This window comes from Crassostrea angulata, unplaced genomic scaffold (genome assembly GCF_025612915.1).
Source record: "Crassostrea angulata isolate pt1a10 unplaced genomic scaffold, ASM2561291v2 HiC_scaffold_100, whole genome shotgun sequence".
Classification (NCBI taxonomy): Eukaryota; Metazoa; Mollusca; class Bivalvia; order Ostreida; family Ostreidae; genus Magallana; species Magallana angulata.
The window spans coordinates 5,842-19,873 of NW_026441655.1; the positions used below are offsets into that span (position 1 = coordinate 5,842).

A 14,032-nucleotide genomic window follows, 5' to 3' on the forward strand; every position below is an offset into this window, starting at 1 on the left:
AAAAAAATGGTCAAGATGGGCATGCCTCTTTGACGTGGTATAATATGCAGTAAGACCTTATCATGTATAATTTTAATATTTACTTTCCCAACTTGTGTGCGAGTGGTGTGGTGTGAGTGGATGGTATAGATTTATTTGTATTGAAAATGAATTAAAAAAACCATGACCATGTCTCTTTAAATATACTTTATTTGTTTGCAAAAACTATCTCATATCATATACCTAGAATTATGAGCATTAACACGCTTAGAGTGGAATAACACATCATCACAAAATGGCTGACCGCTAATCGAAACGACATTTCGTTTTATTAAAAGGATTTTATGGACTAAAACATGTAACTTACTCCATAGCCAAGTGGATAAACTGTCGGACTTGTGATCGGCTTTTGTTTTTTTTTTTTTATATTATTTTAGATATTCATATTTTATCCCCAAGCTGCAAATTTTTCGCTTATGTGACATTTGTACAGTTTATTTATCATTATATCTTTCATTATAAAAAAAACTTTCCTGATAATTTGAGTGACTTTTTCCAGGTGTGTTATTCCACCTTAAAAACACATTATTTTCTCAACTGTATATGCTCATTATTAGTCATAGTTGTCGAGTGTTTTATGCACTCTTCTTAATTCAAAGTAATTATAACATAGGCCTCAATTCACGAGCCTCTCTTGAAATTTCTCCCGCATCTCCATTTTTTCTACAGGTTCTCAACAGAACGAGAGAAGTGATAACGAGTGCCAGAAATAGGATGGATGACGTCACAATCAAACCAGCGTTAACATACGACCCACCTGAAAAAAAAATAAATATTCATATACATTTCAAAACGGATATGATTTGCATTCGAATCGGTCAAAGCTTATTACTTGTTCATATCCAAATTAAACTGTTGACATGCAAATTGACATATTTTTATGAAATATGACGTAACAGCAAACTATTCTATTCACATTGTGTAATTATATACACTCCTAAAATTCGACAAACTATATCGACTTAATGCACTAATCGTGAATATAAGAAAAGTTTCTTTTTTGGGGGGGGGGGGGGGGTGGGCATTTTATTCATAAAATTGCGAAAATGTATCTAATTCATAATAACAACCCACCGTTTCTATCACTGCTTACAGCAAGAACCGTATTTAGTTGAGGAAGGGGAACGTTTCGAAAGCTACGGCATGTTGGCATATCCTTTGGCAAGTCGACAATATTCTCAAAGGACTCGTTCAGCATCAGAGCCATTCCACCTAACATATGTCGATCGATGTGGCAATGCATGAACCAGACTCCAGGGTTTGTTGCCCAGATCCTTATTATGGAATAACCTCCGTAGGGAACAACAATGGTGTCTTTTCGAACTGAATTTATGGTGTTAATATTTGGAATGTTCAGATAATCCATCCACATAGAATTTCTCCAGGTTGCGTTGTTGCATTGGCTTTGTTCATTTGGAAGTTGCGGGTTACATTGTATATCGTTGTTTGGAATAAGAGAGCCAGTTTGAGTGACGGTAGGAAATCCCATCTTGAGTACTTCAAAAGTATGACCATGCATGTGGATTGGGTGTGTAATAAATGCACCGGTTCCAATATTTGACAGGACCATAATGATTTCGGAGCCCGATTTTAGATCAAGTGCATGAGTACATTCGCATGAAGTTTCAACATTACAATTTCCACAAGAGGTGTCGACTTCCAAGGGTTGCGTAAGAGCTGATACAGTCGGCCAAATAAACTTTCTACCATTAATAGAACTATACTTCTTATCTTTAGGAAACCCAAAATTTAAAAAGTGAGTAGATGTTTCCTTAGTGTGATTCAATATATCAAACTCTAGTGTTAAGGAGGGTTGTCGAGATTTCAAAAAGGAAACCGGTATGCATTTAATTTTTGGTTCATTTGGAAACACCTCAAACGGGCAATTCAGAACTGTTTTCTTACCGCTTGTTGAAGCCAATGAATTTACAGGGAGTGAAAGCAAATTTGTAATGTTTATCAAACCGAGTCCAACGATTGTTTGTAGCTTTTTAAGCTTCGTCCCTTCTAATATTTGTACAGTCATATTGTAAACTCCTTCTTTAGTATTCTCTAAGTCAAGTTCGAAGTCGTATCGCTCTGCGGGATAAATGATGATTTCGTCAACTACCTGAGGAACGAATGGATATCCGTCAGTTTCGGTAACGTTAAGGGGTATTCCGGGAACCGAGAACATAAACACATCTGCAGAACCAACTCCTATCATTCGAAATAAATGGCTTTCACTTTTATCTAATTGAAAAACCTCAAGCGGCGCTTTGTTATTTTCGAATTGGCCCTTTCCGTTAATTAGAATAGATTCGGAAGAAGTTGCCGTGTTTTTTAAATTGGCTTTCAATAAAGTAATTGGGCCATACTCATGGTTCCATTCCTGCAATTGGACAATGTGCTGATTTTTTATTGGAACCTCTCCCTCGCGTTTTAGAACAATGAACGCTCCATATAGACCCATATCTCGTTGATTTCCTACATGGGAATGATACCAATAGGTACCACTGAAACGAGGCTGAAACGTGTAGTTGAAGAGTTGACCTGGTAAAATTGGACATTGAGTAACAAACGCCACTCCATCCATTGCTGGCCATCCCAATTGGTCTATTCCATGCCAGTGGATTGAAACGGCTTCGTTTATAAGATTATTCTGGACAATGATGGTTATAGTCTGGTTTTGGTAAAGAAAAATTGAAGGTCCTGGCATAGACTGATTAGCCGTTAACAATGGCAATGTTGTGTTCCAGCCATCTGCAGTAATAACGTTTTCAATTGAAACTTCTTTGTCAGGCTGTGATATTGGGCGAAGAGTGCCTTCATCTACGAAAAGCGATCCGTTTATCGGATCAATCATTGTAAAAGCATTGTCTATTACAAGCGAGGTGTGACAGTGGTCAGCGCCTTTGTCACAAACGAATTCAGCAGCCTTAATCTGTCTGACCAGAAGAATTAGCACCACTCGTACAAGTAGCTCCAAAACTGTCTGTAAAAAAAGATGACAAGTGAAGTTATAAACTAAAGGGCTTCACACAAGTATAGTTCTAAAAGCAGGGTAGTTTTAGAAAGTTATAGATCAAGTTATGAACGCAACAGTACATGTATTTCGATGTCTGTCAGCAGTTTGTGATGTTATCATGTGAAGATATAATTTTTTATTATCACCTTTTGACCTTTTAAAATTTTCAATAACACTATTATTTAACAAATTTATATTTGCAAAAATAATTTGAACTTCTGAAATGTGATGCAAAGGCAAAGTAGGTATCAGGACAGTCCGTTCTAGTTTTACATGCATTGCATGTCAGAAAATACTTGCGGTGTAGGCACAACAGATGCATGAATAATATAGATAGTGTGTTAAGAATACTTTAGCCAAGGGACCAACGTTTTTACTAAATTTTAGTTTTTATCTCCTGATTTTGTTACATGGAAGGGTGGGTGTGTTAGAATGGTGAACGAGCTTGTGGGCAGGATTGAAAAAAAAAAGAATCATCGGTATCTAAAATTATATTGCATACTGTCTATCAAAATTCTTTTTACAACTATTCATTAATGCACTGAGATTGAGTTGATTTATTTTTAGGACATTAAATAAATATTTTTGAAAATCAGCCATAGTGGAAAAACCACCTACTTGTGAAATGCAGCTATGATTATTTAGTGTCTTTAATGTTTTACCGAGCATGACAACGTTAAAACTGGAATAGGTATCCGTTCAGGTGTGTGAATGCTAAACTTTAATACTCAACCTGTTATTTTTCTCTGTAATCAATTTTAAAGGCATTTTATACCTTATCAGACAGAAAAATCAAAGCGCATCTAAAGTTTTAAAGGGTTTTCCCGAAATACTGGGTTATAGCGCACTTTAGTGGAATGTGCATCCTGTTTTAGCTTATAAACTTTTTAATGTCCTGAAAGGTATTTCAAAAACTCGATAGAATATATTAACACATTTGATACATTGTTATTTTTTTTTCTGTCGGATCGTCAAGAGATATACATGCACATCAATTGTGTTTATTGCTTAATTTTCTTTAATAATCTTAAGGAAGGTCAATTTTATTATATCATTCAATGTACATGTATTCTATAATTACTAACCTCCCTCTTAAAAGAATTGAAAACCTACATTTTCTTCCGGGCATAAAATAAACGACAATTCTCAAATACCCTGATACCAAATTAACGCACTGTTAACTAACTGTTGTTTTTAGATACGACCTGAAACCTACGATGTAATTCTTTAAAACCAGTAACCAATAAAATAACGAAGGCGTTTGGTCATTTCTCATAATAAATACAGGCAACTGTGAATTACACGTAGGTGAAGCTATGATCCAATTCCACATGCAGATGTTTAGCTTAACCATAAAAAATGAAGTTTGTTCACTTTTAAATGTAGATTTTTAAACTTAAGAGTCAGCACGGGGTTGTCCGAATGTTTTTTAAACTACACATCAGCACGGGGTTGTCCGAAAGTTTTGCTGCTACGGGAGTGTCGGAGTAAGAAAGGTAAGGCAATATATGTACAATATGAATAATATATATTAATAATAAATAAAGTGCTTTTTCAAGCATAAATGCAGCTATGACCAATAAAAACATATCTGGCATTTATCAAGAATATAGACAATCGAGAAAGATAATATGGCAATGCAGAATTTTTAACAATTCGCATTAATTATTTTAAGAAATCCTTTTAAAGTACATTAATACCAGATAACAACATTCATCAAAATAAAAGTTGTTCCATTAATATAAAAAAGACATATCGTTGGCTTTTTTAGAAACAACTTTACGTACCATTTTCAATATGTAACAGCTCCTGTTCGTGTGCCTTTGCTGTTGTTCTTCATTAGCCGTGCGAATTTTCCATCGAGATACCTCCGGGATTCTTGGTAATTTCTTTCTCAGAAAGATTCAAACTATCATAATGTTGAAATGGGAATTACATTATTTAGCTTTAGTGGGTGTAATCCAGGTACACTACAGGGTACACTAGTTAGAGTTAATGCTCATTGTTACCTAGTTGAACACACAGAGAGATGTATCAGGTTCATGTCTTTACATATAACGAAGGTGTTAAAACCCTCTGCATAATAAGCAGTTGCATAAACTATTGTGATAAAAAATTGATCCAAAATAAACCGGTACAGTATATACAAGGATAAACAAAATCTTACTGGTTTATTATCATTTCAAAGAGTAATGACCATGTTTTCATGCTGCACTTGCTTGGCATCCCCAATTTATGTTTTTTTCAGTTCGGTGGGAAATCCCCTCCTGTTTGCCTTGATGGTCCCACATGCATATATTCCATAATTTTCCAGGCACTGGACCAAAGGAATTGAAGTGAAAAATTTGTAATAATGTAAGTTGTAAAATAGTTCAGAAACATAATTATTTTTTCAGGAAAGCTAGAATTCATTCCTGGTGAGCAAAGAAAGAAAGGCAAAGTATATCGTAATACAATTTATTCAAACCTGTCAAAAAAGACATGACGACCTTTCCATTTAATGTCCTTGCACAAATGTTTCACAACTCTCTCTCCTATCCTTTGTCCTTGCATTTCATCAAATATTCCTAGGTAGAGCCGATAATCTCGGGTGTAGCCATTTGGCTCGCAGCGCTCCTGATGAATATATTTTAGTTGTTGCTGGTCCTAACGTCCCCAAACTTGCATGGATGTTGGGATTTATGATACTGATGCATCAGACAGGCTTGGATGCTGAATCTGAGCCATAGGTTTTGGATGCTGGAGGAGGATAAAGTTTTTGGAGCAGGTTAAAGATTCTGGAGCAGGTGCCCGCTCATGATTATATCTTAGTTGCTACTGGTCCTAACTTCACCAAACTAGCATGGATGGTGTATCTTATGATACTGATGCACTACACAGGCATGAAAGCTGAATCTGGGCCATAGGTTTCGGATGCTGGAGGAGGTTAATGTTTTAAGACCTGGTTAAAGTTTTTGAAACAGGTGCCCTCTGATGATGATATCTTAGTTATTACTGGTCCTAATTTCACTAAACTTGCATGGATGATGCGTCTTATGATACTGATGTACCTGACAGGCTTGAATGTTAAATCTGAGCCATAGGTTTCGGATGCTGGATGAGGTTTAGTTTTTTTGGAACAGGTCACATGTTTTATAGATAATAGCTTGCATAGTTGATTTACCTTTAACATAAATGATTCGTAGTGGTAGCTTCAGATGCAGAGCCTGATCTCCATTATCAAGGATGCTAAAATATCTCCTAGATCACTCAAACCTGCTTGATAGATGTGTTTGTTGTTAAATGATATAACATGATTCCTATGATATGGTATTGTATGATATAATACACTATTTTTTAATATGATACAATATAAAATCATACGTTATATTGTAAAAAGTCATACTAGTATGATTGTATCAATTTTTTAAAATATTTTATGATATGATATTGTGTCGTGATATTGTTATGTATAGTATTGTATATTATGATACAATGTTGTATATAATGATATTGTATCATAAATACATTTTTTTATCACATGAAACTGTTATGAATTAGATATTGCAATATATTGCATTTTAGTATATCACATGATATATCTCTTGTATCAAATTATATTGTATCATATGATAAAATATCATATTATGTATCAAATATAATACAGTATAATACAATACAATATCATACTATATTGTTCAACATTATATCATTATGTTCAATATTGTGATGTATTATGTGATATGATATTGTATAATATAATACTATATTGTATCATATATAAGTATCATGATATTGTATCATGTGATCAAATACATTGTACAGTTATGTAAAACACAAAACAATATCATATCATGTGTTACAATATTATATCTCATCATTATTTATTACGGTTTTTTACTGTATTTTATGATATATATTGTAAGTATGGTAGGATGCAATATTGTATTTTATATTATTGTATTGATAAACATTGTATAATTTAATACCGTATAAAAAGAAAAAATGATTATCATGCAATTTTTTAACAGATGATATATACAAAACACTATCCATGAATATCCAAGATCATAAAGTATGATTTTCATACAATATGATAAAGGTGGTCTCAAAAAGGTGATGCTTCGTCTTGGTGAGCTTTGTAATCTGTGATTACCTATGTTTACGTAATAAAAAGATCCAGATCGTTTATTTTACCTCTTGTTTTTATTTAGGAAAAAAATAACTTGATTCTGGTGCGCTTCATGGAATAATGTTGCGCTTTGTAATCGCAGGCACGGCCTAACTCAAAGCAAATTAATTATTTATAATGAATTTTAGTACATTATTTTAAATAAGATATTTTATTTTTATTTTAGATATTTTAAAATATGACAATTACTGGATTAATTTGCGTTATTTTCAATATAATATTAGATGCGTACATTGTTTATTAAACGTTTATATGTCAACGTGAAAATGGCGTCATTTTTGTTCGATTTCTAAAACACCGAAATTCCCATAAACAAATACTACTTATTACTTATTTTAATGTCGAAATGCTTTTAGAGACAAATGTAGCAAACATTTCAAGCTTTCAAATTTTGATAAACATTAATCAATAGTTGTTTTTTTTTGTTTTTTTTTATTTTTTGTTTTTTTTTTACAAAAGTACGACCGACGGAAGTTAGCACAGAATCAGTCGACCCAGAGCGAGTTTTAAGATTTCTGTACAAAAATGCGATGTGCAATCGGTTTCGGTAATTTCTAGACGTCGTACAAAAAATGAGAAGAGTAAAAAATGTTTAGTTTCTATTCTACTTTCAAAAAACACAGATCGTTTTGCTACAGATTAGTTGTTAACAAAACGCCAGAATTTTATTATCAGTAACTACCAAAAGGTGTCTATGGGCGTTAAAGGGTTTAATGAATAAATAAAGTAAGATTCCTTTATTTGCGATTTACATAAGGCGTTTAAATATCCTAAGTGGGGAGGACTCGACAGGCATTGTACGTCCTTCTTCTTTCTGAAGTACGCAGGAACAAGATTTACACTTGCCAAATTTGCAAAACATCATAAATTATGGACTAATTATCTCTAATCATATATAAATGTTTATTAACATATGTAAAGGTTGTAAACTCATGTATAACTTACATAAAAAAAGAATATGTACATCATTATCAGTTTGGAAAAAACTATTTGGAATCCATTTTAAGTCCACAAAGGAATTAAAAATTCAAATACTACATCGGATTGTTCTAGCTAGTTTTTTTTTCCTTCAAATAAAGCAAATCAGCGCTTTTGTTCCTACAAAGGGAACTTTGAAATGTCTGTGGTGACAAATCTTCAAATCTACACTTTAATTTTTTGAGTTCCTGATTCTTAATTTGAGCAGATTTTACATATAAACCATAGACAGTAACATGTAAATAAAATTCCATCGCCACTTTTTTTGGGCATTTAACGGACATACTACAATAGGTAGCACCCCTAGCCTAATTTTGGGAATTCTGACTTTCTATTACAATTTTTGTTTTAAAACATTGAAGAAGTATTACATTATATGGAGGTATTTATCATCATTTATAAAATAAAACCAGTTATTTAAATATATTTATGATTATATTAACCACGTATGATTTTGTACGTCTAAATAAGATTAAAAATGTAAAAATTCCCTTATTGAGAAATGAATAAAGTTACACCACTGTGATCATACAGAATCCAGATTCCTATTTCTAATCATCTGTATTCTTTCAAATTCATTTTTCTTTGGAAAGCAACGATTGCAATAAAAACAATTATTAGACATTTGAAAATAACCTCGATACAGTTTATAGCCCAATGCGTATTTAAAAAAACCAAACATTGATGGAACCTTGATAACAAAAAAAGCGTTTGATACGAATAATAGAGAAAAATAATGGTACAATTAAGTTAAGTCCGGCATCACTGGAAAATTCCTCTGAATCCTTAGATCACTTTATGTCGACATGAATGCCTCCGTCAGAAGTGCCGACAGAAGAATTTACAGTCAACACTGGGCTACTACAGGGTGACGTTTTCCCGCTATTTCTCTTTAACATATATATAAACGATCTAGAAAATTATTTCATAAATCATAGATAGTTAAGGTGGTTCTGAGATATAAAGAGAATCATAATGATTAAATATTTTTGATTTAATCATATTTTTCTACATTGTATGCTCATATCGGTTTTTTCATTCCAATGACATCGCCCTGTCACGTGACTTTCTAGACCAATCAGATCTAATAGAATAATCATATTGAGGTATGATAATAAATGCTGCTGCATATCTGCATCTTCTTGGGCGGCATATTTTCTCGCTTTTAGCTATGTCTACTGAATATGGGCGGTGTATATACCCCCTCTGATTCGCACGATCATTCGTACCATGGAACGCATAATCGCACGTCAAATCACATTGGCGCACGTTCAATCGTCCGATCACCTAGTCTCTCACGCGTTCCTATCGTATTATCTTTCAACAGTTGCTTTCATTGCACAACAGTCGCAAGATATATCGCAAGATTCAATGCATTTACATCGCACAACGCTCGCTTAGATCTGGCGAAATTCGTACGAATACTTTTTTCATATGCGATTATTTCGGCAACAGTTGACGATTCATATCTAATTTTTTCGGTCGCACGAATATTTGGTCGCTTCTGCTCGTGCGCCAATTGTGAAAGGGGCTTAAGAGGCGATGCCCTCGGAAAATTTGATTTTTCTTGAAGAATGTTTGAGAGCGTATTGCTCTACAATAAGTATGCCAAAGGTACTAATTTTAATGGTTATGATACATACAGCGCAACCCCCTACCCCTCTCCCAAGAGAGAGAGAGAGAGAGAGATAGAGAGAGGGGGTGTGTGTGTCCGGTCCCTGTTTGTTGGTGTGTAATTTCCTACTTTTAAATTTAATGGTTTGACTGTTTGCAATATCTACATAAAGATTTTAACTGTTTATTTTTTCTCTTTATTCCTTTTTATTTAGTTCAAAATGTCCTATTGTTCCTACTCATATACTTACCTGCCTACTGTACATGCATGCACAATTAGCTTATAAATGGATCGATATGACAGTAAAGTAAGGCTCTTGTTAGTATATGTTGATATAATCTCTATATTAAAAAAATAAAAACAATCATATGTTAATGAGGCAGGTATCGCAGTTTATACTGAAATAGCTAGTACACGCATTACAGATGTTTGATCCACCTCTAAATGTATCGCGGGAAATGTAGCGCAAGAGCACTGTGACGTTATCCATTACTTTGTTTGTCTCGACTCAATACGAAGGTATGGAAGCATGTAACAAATCTTGTAACAAGTCTCGCCAAAGCATATGTGGTATTAAAAAACTTCTATGACGTCACCCATTGTATTTTGTCAACGTTTATTTTCACTATTCAATCAACAGTGGTTGGATATATAAATATCCAACTGATGGGCAGTTGGATATTTTTAATATCCAACCGCCCGTCAGTTGGATATTTAAATATCCAACAGTGCATAAAAAAACCAAAAATGACAAAATGTTAAAACATGTATTTCCAACTTAAATCCAAATTTATAGAATCTTGTCATCCGTAAATGTATATCCGATAAGCCACAATTGAAATTTCAGCAGAAATATATCCTTTTCTTAATTTTGATTGATTTGGGATCACATATAAATCAATTCCATAAACACTTTTAGACTTCCTCTTTGAACCTTAAACCATATCACTCCTTTTCTTAAGTTTTAACAATATAGGGAATATTGTTGCACTTTTACTTCATAAGACTCCTATAAAATTTTTAACAAATCATCGTCTGTTAATTTTCGTCAAATTTCTGATTTGTCCTTTCTCCTTGCAAGTCTAAAATATCATTCAAACGGTATTCGTGTCTTTCCAGGTAGTGTAGACCTCTAGATCTATACTGGCGTGCGACCAGTTCTCGCCGAGTACAATTTCTCGCCAGTACATTGTGACGTCATTTTATCAACACATAAAATTATATACGAAAAATGACGTCACAATGTACTGGCGAGAAATGGTACTCGGCGAGAACTGGTCGCACGCCAGTATACATTGAATTTACTTTGCGTTAAAAAAATACATCATCTACATTTAAGTCTGCTCAGTACAGCTGAATGGTTTACTATAACATGCGCATCTGTTCACTCGTCCATGAATAAAAGGTGTGTTTGGTTAGGCTATTGTGTATGGTACTATTGGAATCTCAAATGAGCTTGACGCTTTTGTATTACAGCACAGTTGGGTATATGAATGGGTCAATGCTTCTTGGAGGTTCAATGGGGAAAATTTTTTTAAGTAAGATAAATAACTCGATAGTATTGGATAGTTTAGAGAATGTTTTCTCTAAACTATTCAACACTATCGAGTTATTTATCCATTACCTCTAAACGTGTCTTCAAACCTTAAGACACCGTAAATTACGAGTTAAAAGTCAGCCATTTTTGGCATAGCACCACGAGTGAAAACATTAGAGAGCATTATGGGACGTAGACAACAAAATTTGTTTGATGAACTGTACGTTTAGCTCGTTCTTTTTCCCGCGCTCACTGGTTCTTAGAGCTCGCTTCGCTCTCATTAAATATTGTCATAATAAATCATATCAGGTATTTTGATTAAGATTTTAAGCATTGATGTTAATGTTGAGCGGTAATTTGCTTCGGATTTTAATGGATTGAGTTGTAGACACTTTTTTTTTCAATAAATCCCCTTGTGCTAAATTCTTGAAATTAAATAAATTAAACCATGCGATGAAAATACTTGAACCATTATCTTTTAATTGCTTTTATACATTCGATATGCCACGAGGAAAACCCAAAGCCAACAAGGATAAAGGAGTCACTGGCGCCGGCGGAGGTCCGTCAAGCGGCGGCCTTGACTCAAGGACGAGAAAGAGAAGAGCGGAGAGTCAACTAAATTCCCAACAGCCTACCTTCAATGCCATACAGGTCACACAAGTGCCTCTGACTGTTGTCGAGGAGCACCAGCAGGCAGCGACCAACACAGGGATTGGAAACCCGACAACTAGTGCAAGCACATGGCAAGGTACGCCCGAAATGCCCCAGTTGTTGGGAAGCACTATGCAAATAGCACAAGCCAACTATCATGATTTTTGCGGGATTGTCCGATTTTACGCCGTCAAAAATACAAATCCCGATATCCCGATCGGGATTGCCAAAATACCCCGAAATCCCGATTCTCAAAAAATCGAACCCGTTTTACGACAATAAGTCCCGATTTCCATCTAAAATATTAAATCCTGCGCTGCTTGTCTACATGTACGCTAGCCAATCAAAAAATCAGGATTATGACCGCCATTGCTGTTTACCTGTATTGCGTGTGTGTATATCAGGATGTGTGAATTGGTGTAATTACCTGTAGGCTACATGTGTCTGGGTGTTTGAAAACCTAATGAGGAGCATGTTTTAATAGTAATTGATCGTGAAGTATCGGAATGGATAGCAAAATGCCACACTTTTTACACAAACTTCGATAAGTATGGAGGTTAATTACACCACCAGAGAAAACGAAACTTTTATCCCGATATCTCGGCAAGTGGGAGGCAGATTCCCGATTTTCGGGATGGCTATTGGGATCGTAAATGGATGACAACCATGTATATTGCCGCACAGTAGGTATGTTTAACTTATATAAAGTACAATTGTATATATTTATTGACGATATGGTAGGAGGTCGTAACATTGACAAGGTATATTCTATTATATACACATGATTGACAGCCAATACATTATCTACAAGAAGAGTAAGTTCAACTTTATGAGTAACCAAAACAAATTTTTCTAGGGATTTTAGGGTAGACCATGGTGGAATGAATGATGTTACAAAGCACACGAAAACAGTCATCCATCAAGCCAGCATCAAATCCCAGAAATCAACACCTGCTGCTTCCAACTTCTTTGTGAAATCAAAATTAGAGCAAGATAAAGGTAACTAAAGGACTATATATGGTTTGAGCCTAAAATGGCCCCCTTAAATGAACATTGTCGTTTTACTGTAATTCTTTGTTTTATTTGTACAAATATACATATGAAGTTTTTTCATAATTTTCATTTTGATTTTAGTGCCCACAGTTTAAAAAATATGACATCAAAATTGTTCAAGTGTTACCTTCAGTTTGTACTAACCGGTAAGAGTCTCATCTTTTTCAAACTGCATATATGTTAGCATTTTTTGGTTTTTTAAGAGTTGGGGAATTAGCAATTTCCAAAGGCAATAGTCCAGCCACTATTATTAATTTATCGGACATCAATTTTTCCCTAGATAATTCCAACATGTTTTTTAACCATCAGACAATCAAAGAACGACCAATATGGCAGAGGGGTAACTATTTGCATTAAAAAAATCTTCCAGTTTTCATTGTCCAATAAATTATATGTTGGCCTTTTTGTCCATGAGGCCTCGAATTAACGGTCCAGTATTCTGTCATTCTGATGGTAGCCCACTCACTAGATTTCAGATCTCAGCATTGTTAAATAAAGCCACTAATGCTCTAGGACTGCATGACCATCGATACAAAGCACATTCTTTTCGGATAGGGGCTGCCACCGCTGCTATCAGCAAGGTTGCCATTCAGATTCTGTTAGAGAGGCAGGGAGATGGAAATCACAAATTTGCCCACATGTCACCCTTGTTATTCATTGTGGGTGGAATGATTTAGGTGACCCTGACTGGCCCTTCGCTGAATTGATAGAACATATGTCCGGGAACATAACCAGCCTAGCTGAGCTCCTACCAAAGACTAAGTTAGTTTGGTCTCAAATATTAAGTCTTATAGATATTCTTCAGACCTTGAAGCTATGGAGAGTGTAGTATTCCGGAATTGTCTTTGTCTTATCATGTTGGTTTTGTCTGTTATGTGTCATTGTATGTTTTCCGCCCTAATAAACTACATGTGTTTTGTGTGACTGATTTCTGACTAACTTTTTGGACAGAACAGTGGCGACGAGGATTAAAGTGTCAAG

General features: G+C 34.6%; 1 protein-coding gene across 1 annotated transcript; it reads right to left on the minus strand.

The window, feature by feature from the left end:
- Positions 1-439: 439 nt before the first annotated feature.
- On the minus strand, positions 440-5,017 carry LOC128169129 (uncharacterized). Its single transcript, XM_052835291.1, has 3 exons — positions 4,834-5,017; positions 1,114-3,013; positions 440-796 (listed from the first exon to the last, which is right to left on the minus strand). Exons 1-3 carry the CDS (start codon positions 4,834-4,836, stop codon positions 642-644), a joined length of 2,058 nt encoding a protein of 685 aa, XP_052691251.1. The 5' UTR covers positions 4,837-5,017; the 3' UTR covers positions 440-641.
- Between the last annotated feature and the right edge of the window lie 9,015 nt (positions 5,018-14,032).